This window comes from Drosophila tropicalis, unplaced genomic scaffold, assembly GCF_018151085.1.
Source record: "Drosophila tropicalis isolate 14030-0801.00 unplaced genomic scaffold, ASM1815108v1 contig_671, whole genome shotgun sequence".
NCBI classification, from domain to species: Eukaryota; Metazoa; Arthropoda; class Insecta; order Diptera; family Drosophilidae; genus Drosophila; species Drosophila tropicalis.
In genome coordinates, this window is record NW_027173153.1 from 7,921 (window position 1) to 20,141 (window position 12,221).

At 44.5% G+C, this 12,221-nt stretch overlaps 1 protein-coding gene across 1 annotated transcript; it reads left to right on the forward strand.

Moving 5' to 3' along the window:
* Positions 1 to 1,089: 1,089 nt before the first annotated feature.
* LOC137578727 (uncharacterized) lies at positions 1,090 to 8,203 on the forward strand. The gene is made up of 4 exons (XM_068292282.1): positions 1,090 to 1,200; positions 6,612 to 7,108; positions 7,188 to 7,367; positions 7,444 to 8,203. Exons 1-4 carry the CDS (start codon positions 1,090 to 1,092, stop codon positions 8,201 to 8,203), a joined length of 1,548 nt encoding a protein of 515 aa, XP_068148383.1.
* Positions 8,204 to 12,221: the final 4,018 nt, after the last annotated feature.

A 12,221-nucleotide genomic window follows, 5' to 3' on the forward strand; every position in this document is an offset into this window, starting at 1 on the left:
CTCGTCGAATGATACATGTTTCATAAAAATCCGACAAAAATTAGATTGATTTCAACGCAGTATGCAGATTATCTTAGATTACCTAGAAAGAATACACATGTCTAACTATAATATTAAAGATTTTGGAATGACCGGGCTAAACTATTGTCAAACATTTTGGGGGAGCTTTTTTTTCAAACGCACCTGTAAAAAACGTCGAAAGCTGGCATGACAATAATTACGTGTCAGATTCTAAATAAATTAAATTTCTTGGGAGCCGAGAAAATCAAATTTAAAATCAAAAAAAAAAAGGGGCTTACCCGCTGACCACCACTGTATTTATTCAAGACTATGAACATGTTAATAAAATGATTTTGTGCAAAAATATAATATAAAATAGTGCGCTAAAATATTTCACACAGCTGCAAATGACGGGGTATTCTACAACAAATCCAAAGTTCATCTAAATCGGTGATTCGCATACCTGAAATTCCCCTTGTACGAAGTGAGACGAGGAGTCAGTATAGAAGAAAATTGCACAGGAAATAAACATCCGATAATTATCACTAAATGGTTTATAATTTGTTGTATTAACAAACCACCGTCATAATCTATACTCGATTTCTAAAAATTAAGTTTTAAATCAATTCGTGCTAAGTATTCTATTTTTGTTAAGAATATAAATGGAGAGTAAGAGACATAAAGAGCTTTGATTGACAGTGGTTCTCAGAGTACTTTCTTATCTGAAGAAGCCGCTCAAATGTTAAAATTACCCAAGTACAACTAACAAAAACTAGAACGTCCAAGTGAAATGTTGTAAGTCCATCTTGGCCAAGTGGGACTCCGCTTGTTTGGTTTTAAGCAATGCTTGTCATATGAATCTTTATGACTTATTTTTGTTTTATGTTTTGGTTCCGTTTTGTATATTTCTTTGCTGCATTTTATTTGGTGAAGCCATTTCAGATGGAAACTATGTTTATTCTTAAACAATGGTTAAGACTCTGTCTAACTGTCCAGCCGGCCGGTCTGTGCAGATTTCTCGCTGCCATGTCATTAGAGTCGTCCATACTCATTTAATTTACCCTTTCGATATGCAATTTCGAAATCATAATGTTGCAGTTCAAGTGCCCATCGGGCTATACGGCCCTTAGGGCTCTCTATACTATTCAACCACTTCAACGCCATGTGATCTGTTACCACTTTAAATCGGTATCCTTCGAGGTATGGTCTTAATTTGCGTATTGCCCATACTATCGCCAGACATTCTTTTTCTGTTGCAGAATAGTTTTTTTCTGCTGCGTTTAATTCCCTTGACAAATATGATAGCACTCTCTCTCCATCCTCCGTGTTTTGCACCAATATGGCTCCTAATCCCATGTTACTTGCATCCGTCTGGAGCACGAACACTTTTGTGAAGTCTGGACACGCCAATACCGGGCCACTCGTCAGCCTTTCCTTTACAGCATCGAATGCTGCCTGATGCTCCTCGTTCCAGTGCCATTTTGTTCCTTTCTTTAGCAGTTCCTTTAATGGGTGTGTTAGTGAATACTAACCGGTACGAACCGTCTGTACCAGGATGCCACTCCTAAGTACTGTCGTAATTTCTTTGTGCAAGTTGGTGGTTCTAGTTAGGCTATTGCGGCCACCTTTTCTTGGTCCGTTGCAATACCGTTTTCTGTCACCAAGTGGCCTAGCTCCTTTCTGAAAAATTGGCACTTCTCAGCATTAATTCTTAAGTTTGCTTCTTTCAATCTCCTGAACACTTCCTGTAGATGATTCATGTGTTCTTCGATTGTTTTGCTCACTATCACAATGTCATCTTGGTATGCGTTTGGTATCATTTCTGGGCCAATGGCTTGGTCCAGTGCGCGCTGGAAAGTTGCTGATGCTGAGTGTAACCGAATGGCATCACTTTCCCTTGGAATAGCCCTTTCCCTGGGACCGTGAATGCCGTCATTGGTCTACTTTTCTCTTCTAGTAGCCAGTATCCGTCCTTCAGATCTAAGCTTCTTATGAATTTTGCTTCGCGTAGTTGATTCAAGATGTAGTCGATGCGTGGCATTGGGTATGCATCCTTTATAGATTTTGAGTTGATCTGTCTAAAATCTATACATAATCTCCATTTGCCTGTCTGTTTCTTTCTCACCATCACTATCGGTTAAGTATATGGGCTTTGCGATGGTTCTATGCATCCTATTGTCAACAGTTCGTCGACCTTTGCGTTGATTTCTCCTTGTATTTTTGGATTTTTTGGGTAATACCTTTGTTTGATTGGGATATCGTCCTTCATCGTTATGCGATGTATCCCCACCTTTGACAGTCCCTTAACTTTCCCTAATTCCTCCAACTCCTGACTTAGAAAACTTTGTATTTCTTGTTGTTCACCATTCTGAGTCACCATGATGGATATTCTTTCTACCAGCCTGCCCTGCATTCGCCTTACTGTCGGTATTCGCACTTTGTGGCCTCCACACGATATTTCTGTGTTTAATATCCTCAGGAAATTCCACCCTAAGATCAGGGCATCCATTCCTTCTGGCATGACAAGGAATGGCATGTGGATTTCCTTATCCCCGAATCTCACGTGTCCTGTCCATTGCTCTTCAATGTCTCGCACCTTTCCGTCTGCCATGTATACCTGTTTGTGTGTGTTCTCCCATTTTGCTTTATTCCTCACTGTTTCCATCATCTGCTTGCTGATGAAGCTACTCGTGGCTCCGGAGTCAATTGTCGCTTTCATCTGGATTCCTGGATTCCAATTGATCCTCTTCCTCTACTAGTTGACCTATTAGTGGTGAGGAGCTTGTTGGCTGGGTCCCTGCTCTCCCCGGATAGGCTGGAACCGCCTTTCGTTTCCCGAACTCCAGCAACATTCTTTTTCCAATCTTTCCACACTGCCAGCAGAAATTGAGTCTCTGATTGTTGCATTCCCTGGACCAGTGTCCGGCTCCACCCCACCTGCGGCACGCCTGATTTGGGTTCAAGACTCTTCCGTCTTGGATATTTTTCTTTTCTTCTTTTGATTATTTCCTCCTCTGTGGTTTGATTGGTTGTTATGTGTTCTTTGAGCATTGTTTTCGCGATGGAAATCGAATAGCTCCTGTTCGAGCATCTCGTGTTCTTCTGCCAACTGCATCAGTTCATCTAGGTTTCTGACCCTGTGCGGCCGAAAGAATATTTTTTAAATCTGGAGTACAATTTTCCAATTGTTCGTACTCTGGTATTTTAAGGGGTCTCATCAATGTTTGCATGTCCACCATATAGTCCTTGAAGTACTCATTTCTGTTTTGTTTGCGATTTTTCACTTGATCAGCCAATTTGCTTATTGTTTGCGACGTACCATTTGAGTGCTCTGTCTTTCAGTAGTTCTGGCATTGCTCTCGGGATCATGTCCAGCTCGATGCCATACATGTCTGCTGACCACTCGATCTGTTCTATGAACTCTAGCGGTCTGGAATTGCCATCGAATCTGAAGGTCCACTCCCTCACTTGTTTTGCCACCTTAGCGTATTCGGTGGTCTTGTTTGTTGTGTGTGGTGCCGTTTTCTTGGGGTCTATCGTTTGTCTTCTTATGTCCCTCTTTGTCTCCGTGCTATCTAGGGCTCCTTCGCTTCCCCCATCTTGGTGGTAAATATGGAGGGATTGCTAGTGTGGCGATATTTATTTTCTGGAATTCCTCAGCCTTGTTTATGCCATTTTCGCATGTTTTTGATGTGCTTGCTATTGTTTTCATTTTCGGATTTCTCGAGTATTTTGTCTTCAATCTATTTATTTCCTCCTTCCAGTCTGGGTTTTTTTTCTCTTCTTTCTACCCACTCGCCTAGCTGTTTCCTCATTTCCTCCACTGTGCCGGTCATCTCGATACCGATCCTTTGGCCTGTCTGTACCAGATCCTCCTTCCCATTTTGATCCTTTTTTTTTTTGACTCACCGCAAACTGTAGTTTTATTTCTAAATTTCACTAGTATAGCACGTTGGGCGCCAGTTGTAACGATCCTTTCTCGTCCCTTGGGATATTTATGCTATCTCTTGAGCCAGGTTCGGCACAACAAAATTTATTTTGGGCCCCGGTGAAAATTATAACTCGTTTGTGTAATTATTAGTTTTGTTGATTTATTTATTTACGATTATTTATGGGCTTGGTTGGATATGACAAGTTTCTCTAAAAGAATCCCGAACTTGGACAGCGCTGCTTGTGGCTGGGGTCCCTCGACGGTCGATCCCAGTTTGTCTCTCATTCCTTGTGTTTCCTCTGTTTCCTGTATTAGACTCGTGATATAAATATCTTGTCTGATATCTCCCTTTTCAGAGTAATGCCGGCGCGTTAATGGGCCTTAGGATATATCCTATGGCTTTTCTCTCACGTTCCTGGCGTACTCTGATCTTCTAGGGACGGTGCTTCCACCTCAATGCCTCTGACTGCGTTTCAAAGATGGTCTTTGCGTGCTCGTAGCCCCAATGATAAATCCTGTGGCCGTTTGTCGTAGGGCAGGATTCTCTCAGCAATTGGTATTCGTCACGATATATAGATCCTGGAATTTCGGTAGTAGGATATATGCTGGGAATCGTCCTGGAGTAGCTTAACTCTTCTTATTCTTTGCCTGGGCACGGTGTTCTAGTCCTATTCCAAGGACTTGCTGGTTGCAGGATAATTTGAGAGGTTACTCGTAAGGCCTTCTCAAATTATTTTAACTTTCTTGATCCTTTCACTCGTTTTTGTTTCACTAGTATGAGCCTTTAAGGTTACTCGTAAGGCCTTAAAACTCCCTTGGTTGATCACGACTTGTAGACTTGATAATTTGCTTGATGGGCGTTGCCTTTATATAGGCATCTCCAACGGCCTCAGGAATAGATTGGTGTAGTACCGCTATACAGCTGGTACATTTCCATCGGCCCTCTGCTTTCACCCACGCATCCACTTGTTGCTAAGCGTGGTGAAAGTCCCGTAAATCCTTTGCGCATATGTCCACTTTCTCTGTGGCTGTGCGCCCATCCATTCCATTGTCCTTGTCATCCTCGCTTGTATACACTGACATCCATCACTTTCTTATGTTGGCGTCACCTTCCCATTGGCCGCCACTCGTATCCCGTTGAGTTTCGCTGCTTTCCGCCCTTCGCTCCCCTCAATCCGCTTGTCATACCAAACTTTGCTCACATTATTCCCACATTATAATTGTGCATACATATATATTCGTTGTATTTAAACTTAATCTATTGTTTAATAATAATTTGCCTGATTAATCTAATATATAATGGTAATTGATTTTATGTATGTATGTATCGCAATCCAACGCGCATATTGTATCTATTGAATAGAGGGCTTGCCCATTGCTCATCCCTCCCCCTTCGGCTTGCATATTCCCCCCACAATCCACAAGCCTTTACTGATTCTCGAATCAATGCTTTCCCCCCTACTCCCCGATTTACAAGCATAGCCCTCACTTGGTTTCGTTTCGGTACCAAGCGTCCCCCGCACCCGTCTTTCGGGCTTGCTTGGCCCTCACTTTTGCTCTCTTTTTGTGTTCCCTGTGAGGAACATTATAGACAAGAATAATGTCCCACACAACAAACAAGCTGCGATACATTCCAACGCTGCAACAAACGGCAAGATACAAACGCAGCCGAGACACAAACCAAATATACGATATAATACCAAGCACAGAATTGGCTGTATAAGAATAAAATCGGCTGTAGATGTACAAATGAAACAAGGCCGGTCAAACTTGGCCGATCGAACTCCACGCAACCGCTGGCGATTTCGTACAAGCGGGAAGATGCGTGGGAAACATAACACGATAAGTTCGGCCGTATAAGAGCCAATAAATGAGGCCGGTCAAACTTGGCCGATCGAACCCCACGCAACCGCCTGCGATTTCGTACAAGCGGGAAGATGCGTGGGAAACACAACAAGATAAGTTCGGCCGTATAAGAGCCAATAAACGAGGCCGATCGAACGGGGACAATCGAGCCACACGCAACCGCTGGCGATTTCGTACAAGCGGGAAGATGCTTGAGAAACATAGCGCTTTTGTTTATTCTGTTTCCATGCGTTTCAAGTCGTATCTTTGGTTATATTTCAAATCCAAAGTATTCCCACGCGTTCCAAGGCGTATCTTTTGAGTTAGATTCCAATTCCAAAGTTTTTCCACTCGTTTCAAGTCGTATCTTTGGTTCTATTCGAATTCCAAAGTGTTTCAACCCGTTCCAAGTCGCATCTTTGGAGTTATATTGCAACTCCAAAGTATTCCCACACGTTCCAAGTCGTATCTTTGGAGTTATATTTCAAATCCAAAGTATTCCCACACGTTCCAAGTCGTAAGTTTGGATTCCAATTCCAAAGTGTTTCCACTCGTTTCAAGTCGTATCTTTGGTTCTATTTCAATTACAAAGTGTTTCAACTCGTTCCAAGTCGCATCTTTGTAGTTATATTGCAATTCCAAAGTATTCCCACACGTTCCAAGTCGTATCTTTGGAGTTAGATTCCAATTCCAAAGTGTTTCCACTCGTTTCAAGTCGTATCTTTGGTTCTATTTGAATTCCAAAGTGTATCAACCCGTTCCAAGTCGCATCTTTGGAGTTATATTGCAATTCCAAAGTATTCCCACACGTTCCAAGTCGCATCTTTGGAGTTAGATTCCAATTCCAACGCCGGTCCCAGCTCAGCCCAGTTCGCACAATATTGTCCGGACTTACTTTACCTCTGAGGCAAGGTCCTCACGAGATAAGTTGCTAGGTACAGCCATCGTGGACTTTTGGCACAAGGGCACTACTTATGCTTCACGGGCGCTATTAGACACGGCTTCGGAAGCCAATTTCATATCCGAAAGAATGTTCCGACTCATGAAGTTACCATTCCAAACTGTCAGGGCCGAAGTGACAGGCATTAACGGAAAGGTCAATAGAACCTTGAAGGTCTGTCACATAAGCATTCGGTCATCGCATGGACCTCCAGTCCAGATAGAGATAGAAGCTTTTGTCTTGTCCCAAGTTGCTGATGATTTGCCGTCATGTACGATAGCCCAAGCCACACTGGATGGAATGCCCAATATTCCTCTAGCCGACCCCTCCTTCAGATTAAAGGCAAAGATCGATCTACTTCTTGGCATTGATGGCTCAAGAGACGAGATTCGGTTGGGTCATTTCAGGCCCGTTGCAAGGGGTCCCCGTTAGTTCATGTGCCGCGTTCACCACGAGGGTCGCTGTTAGCAGAGAGGAGGGACTTGAAACTCTTCTCACAAGGTTTTTGGAGGTGGAGGATCTACCGGGCAAACCGGTAGAAGATTCTGACTCTGTTTGCGAGGTCAATTTCCAGAAGACCGCTGGCTGGCTGGCTCCCTTTGTGATTCAAGCCAAGGTGTTTATGCAAGAGCTTTGGCTACAAGAGCTAGGGTGGGATGATCAATTGCCCAGTGAACTCCATCACAGGTGGCAGGATTTTACAAAGAGCTACTCCTTCCTTGACCAGATCCGAATTCCACGATGGGTTCTTCATGACCCAAATTCCGACATCCAATTCCATTGTTTTTGCGATGCGTCACAGCGGGAGCGGAGCCACACTTTTAGCTGAACTGGCAGCTGCAGTTCTTCCGCAACTTCCAGTTGATAATGCGGAGGCTTTTTATTGGTCAGATTCCACCGTCGTACTGTCGTGGTTAAAAAGGCCACCCTGCACATGGACAACGTTTGTCGCAAATCGAGTAGCAAAAATTGTGACGGCAACAAATGACGCCCCATGGAATCACGTTCGTTCAGAGGACAATCCAGCAGATCTCCCTAGCCGCGGCCTGAGTGCGCAGGAACTGGTACATAAGGATTTGTGGTGGCACGGCCCACCATGGCTACGGGAACCACAAGAGTCCTGGCAGCGAGCGACACCACTCCCACTAGACACTACCTTGGAGAAGCGGGTAGTGAAGGTCCACGTCGCGATCGCTAAGCCAGCCATCGAGATACTATCTCGTTTTTCCAATCTGGCACGTGCCTTACGAGTGATAGCATATGTGATCCGTTTCGGCAGAAGGTGTCGTAAACTTCCAAACGATTACTCCGGGGAGGTGACCTCTAGCGAGATCAATCAAGTACTCCAGGCGTTGATCCGAGTCACTCAGCGTAATTACTTTCCGACGGAACATCGGTGTCTACAGCAGAAGAAATCTCTGCCCACGTCTAGCACCATTCTCAATTTGAATCCTTTCATTGACGCATCAGGTGTGATCCGAGCGTAACCCCATTCTGTTGCCAGTAGTAAGTCCATTGTCCCGGCTGTTGGTGCTTTTCACGCATCACATCTCTATCCATGGGGGCAGTCAACTGGTAGTCCGTCTCATCCGACAGAGATACTGGATTCCAAGACTGCGGAATCTAGTAAAATCGGTGGTCAATTCATGCAAAGTCTGTGTGATTTACAAAAGAAGGCTGCAATCACAGCTAATGGGCACCCTTCCGGCCCAGCGAACTACTTTCGCACGTCCTTTCACGACCACCGGGATAGATTTCGCAGGTCCTTTCGATATCAAGAGTTTCACCGGCCGCGCTTGCCGCATATCAAAGGGATATGTGTGTGTCTTTGTTTGCTTTTCCACCAAAGCCATTCACCTTGAAGCAACGTCGGATTTGAGTACCGAAGCATTTCTGGCAGACGGCAGCGTCTGAAGGCCGTGAGTCAGCATTTCTGCACCCGATGGAAAGACGTGTATCTGAAGGAGCTACATAAGCGCAATAAGTGGCGATTCCCTTCTAAAAACCTTGAAGTGGGCGATCTGGTGGTACTTCAGTCCGATCTCACTACTCAGATTCTCAAGTGGCGTTTTTTCCGAGTAGTTTTCAATGCCGACATCACAAAAATGTACCGCCAAATTATGGTCGATCCAATCCATACGCCATTTCAGAGGATCCTGTTCCGAAATAAAGAGGGGCAACAATCTTCCATTTAATGAATGGCGAAGTGACGGCAATGTCCGCGTCGTCGAACTGCTTACCGCTCGCGGTATTGTGAAGCGTCCCGTCGCAAAGTTGATCTTTCTTCCTCCAGAAGAAAGAATTCAAACTCATTACGTAAAGCTACAGTAGCGTCCAGCACTTGGTCCTTCCTCCCAATTAAGAAGGGCCGAGCTGCCAGTAGTAATATGTGTATTCTATCGTCCTACATTAATCCGCTTTCTTCATTATTTGTCCCGGCAGCTTCCTGATATTCGTCAACCTAGATCCCATTTCCATGGCTCCGAGACCGCGTTCAGTACAGGCATCGAAAGAGGAGCGCAGATGTTCGCGAGGAACTGAGTCCTTCCGTTGCCGAGTCTGTCGCGGAATCCATCCTCTGAAGCGATGCCGTTGCTTCCTGCGGCTGAACGTGGAGAAGGGGATGAGGGCAGTGCTTGCGAATAACTACAACGCCAGCCTCCGATCCAAAACCGACCTTTACCACACTGCTGCAGCACCGCAATCCGCATCTGATGCCCACGGCGATGGTGCGTCTTGAGACGGGGGAAAAACCTTCGACGTGAAGGCCCTGGTGGACCCTTTTTCTGCGATATCGTCGATGGCGACGTCACTGGCCACGGCCTTTAAGTTGACAGCCGTCAATATAGGGGCAGACAAAGCGGTGGCAGCAGTGATCCGGTCCCCAATCAGTGAAGGATGGCGATTGGAGGCGATCCTAAAGGTGGTCGATGGCTTGTGCTGCCGCACTCCAAGCGCTCCGGTGGACCCGCAAATCGCCAAAAAGTTCGAGGGCATCGGAAGCATCGGAAGCTTTCACCTCGCGCCGCTCTCCCGATGACGCCCATCGCTCTCCCCACAAAAGAACTCCCCATACTTCGCTCCAAGCGGGGCTTGGTGCCCTGCTCTTAAGTAAGCTAGTTTTAGTTGAATTATATACCTGAATATACATACAAGTGAAGTGAAATTTCTTTGCGTGTCAACACTTTACTGGGAGGAAAACAGGAAAAAGGGAATATTCATCTAGCTGCCCCAAACCAGAAGAATGTTCGACCCCCTACATAAACAGTTAGTATCAATCAATCAAATTTGTTACGACTTAACAAGATTTACACACTATGTTAATGTAGGTCAAATTGTGTTAGGTTATGGTTTAATTCAGACGATTTTTAGAAATGTGCTCTCTGCAGCTCGCATCAATTTCTTCAATATTTTTGCCACCGGTCTGGTTTCGCTGTGCAAGCAAAGTAACTCACACTCAAGACAATAATTAAACAGCTCACCCAACTATAGTCGTCCTGGTCTATGGAGTCACTCAATATCTCTGTAGCAACTGTTCGGTTCGCTCTCTGTTGCCACTCACTCTGTTGTCGCTACTCACTCGGCTGTTTTCCACTCGTTCTCGTGATCTCTCTTTGTCTGCTTCCACACCAATTGTCTCAACTTCGTGTCTGCTGCCTTCTCGTTTAATCTTGTCGGCGTCGTCAGCTTTTGTAACGGTTTTTGTTGTCCGCTTTCTGTTCTCCTTTGGTTTTCCGTTTCCACAGTGAACACTAGTTATTACAAACTTCGTGCTCTCTGTCTGCTCTCTCCGTCTGTCTGCTTCCACAGTGAACACTGGGTATAATCAACTTCGTGCCCTCTGTCTGCTCTCTCCGTCTGTCTGCTTCCACAGTGACCACTAATTTTCATCAACTTCGTGTCCGCTGTCTGCTATCTCCGTCTGTCTGTTTCCACAGTGACCACTAATTATCATCAACTTCATGTCCGCTGTCTGCTCTCTCCGTCTGTCTGCTTCCACAGTGACCACTAATTTTCAGCAATTTCGTGTCCGCTGTCTGCTCTCTCTGTCTGTCCGCTTCCACAGTGAACACTGGTTATCATCAACTTCGTGTCCGCTGTCTGCTCTCTCCGTCTGTCTGGTTCCACAGTGAACACTGGTTATCATCAATTTCGTGTCCGCTGTCTGCTTTCTCTTTTCCTCTCGAGTCAACACCCTTTCGCGAGCTGTTCTCAACTTCATCCGACCGCTCACCGTCTCACCGTCCACTCGTCGCCTCTCGTACAGTCACGCCAACTTCCACTAGTTTTTGAACTTGTAGTGGTTGCGTCTTTCGGAATTCGTTCGTCAAAAACCTTGACTTTGCATGTATATTACACGTTAATGCATGCAATTTTAACAATTTTCTGTTCACTTGCGAACTTCGCACACACACACACACACACAATCTTCACTAATTGTCTTGGGCCAGAAATCTCGGTTGAGCCCCCCAGTTTGCAGAATTGGTATATTCTGGTTATTTATTTCAATATTATTTAAGGATGTGATTTCCTTATTTAAACTTTATTATTTATTAACAATGTTTCCTTGTGTTAAGAATACATATATTTATTAATTATTATAATGGCCTTAGCGACAAATTTGGGTGTGCAATGTGATCGAGGCGAGAGTACGATTGCGAGTGCTTTCCGATCGACGCTTCTACTTTATTTTTCCATGAGTGAGTCGACCAGATAGGTACGGCCACTGCGAGTCGTTCTGTCTCGCTCACTCGGTACCAAACGATTGCAATGCTTATGCCTGCCTGACACTTCATTTCCTACATATATTTTTTTTAATTTATGTTAATTTGTACATATATATGTATATATATATTCAACATTTTCTTTGTTCTGCTTCTCCTAATTGTCCCTATTCGATCAACTGATCACTGATCTCCAGTCATTTTGGCGTCTGGCTTTATAAGCCTTTATACCAAGCAACGCAATTATTACTCAAGTTTACATAGTAACATATATTTCTTTTGTGAAAACAATTTTGATTTAGGATTTTGATTTAGTAGCGCTACAGGTCCTACGGCGTCCTATGTCTAGCTTGTCGCGCTAGACGGTGCCGGAGCTGGTCTATGCACAGGTTGATGGGGCGCCGGTGTCGGTCCTCTTAACACAGGTGTATTCGCAATATGGCGAATCTAATGGTCCAGGGCAGTCCGCCGGGAACGTCTTTTCTGGTGTGGTGTGGATTGTCTTCTTGGGTTCTGTTTTTTGGAAATCATATGTATTAATTACTTTTATATTTTTACGCGTAATTTCTATCAATAATCAACTCAATGTTGTCTAGTTCAGCTTGTAATTTGTTGCCTTTTGCCCAACTAATTGTTGTATCGGTAGCAAACAGTAGCTTAAGGAGTTTGGCTTTCCTTTGTTTTAGCCAATTCTTAACTCCGCTACGTCTTGGCATTGATCATCACCTCTACTATACAGTGATCACTTGATATAGAACATGCTACAAGGCAGTGGTAAGTC

What these genes read in the sequence shown, in the direction of transcription:
- LOC137578727 (XM_068292282.1), top strand. Translation starts at nt 1,090, where the DNA reads ATGTTGCAGTTCAAGTGCCCATCGGGCTATACGGCCCTTAGGGCTCTC. An exon ending in GGCTCAAGAGACGAGATTCG is followed by an intron (nt 7,109 to 7,187) that starts GTTGGGTCATTT and finishes CGCTGTTAGCAG; the next exon opens with AGAGGAGGGACTTGAAACTC. An exon ending in CTTTGGCTACAAGAGCTAGG is followed by an intron (nt 7,368 to 7,443) that starts GTGGGATGATCA and finishes TTCCTTGACCAG; the next exon opens with ATCCGAATTCCACGATGGGT.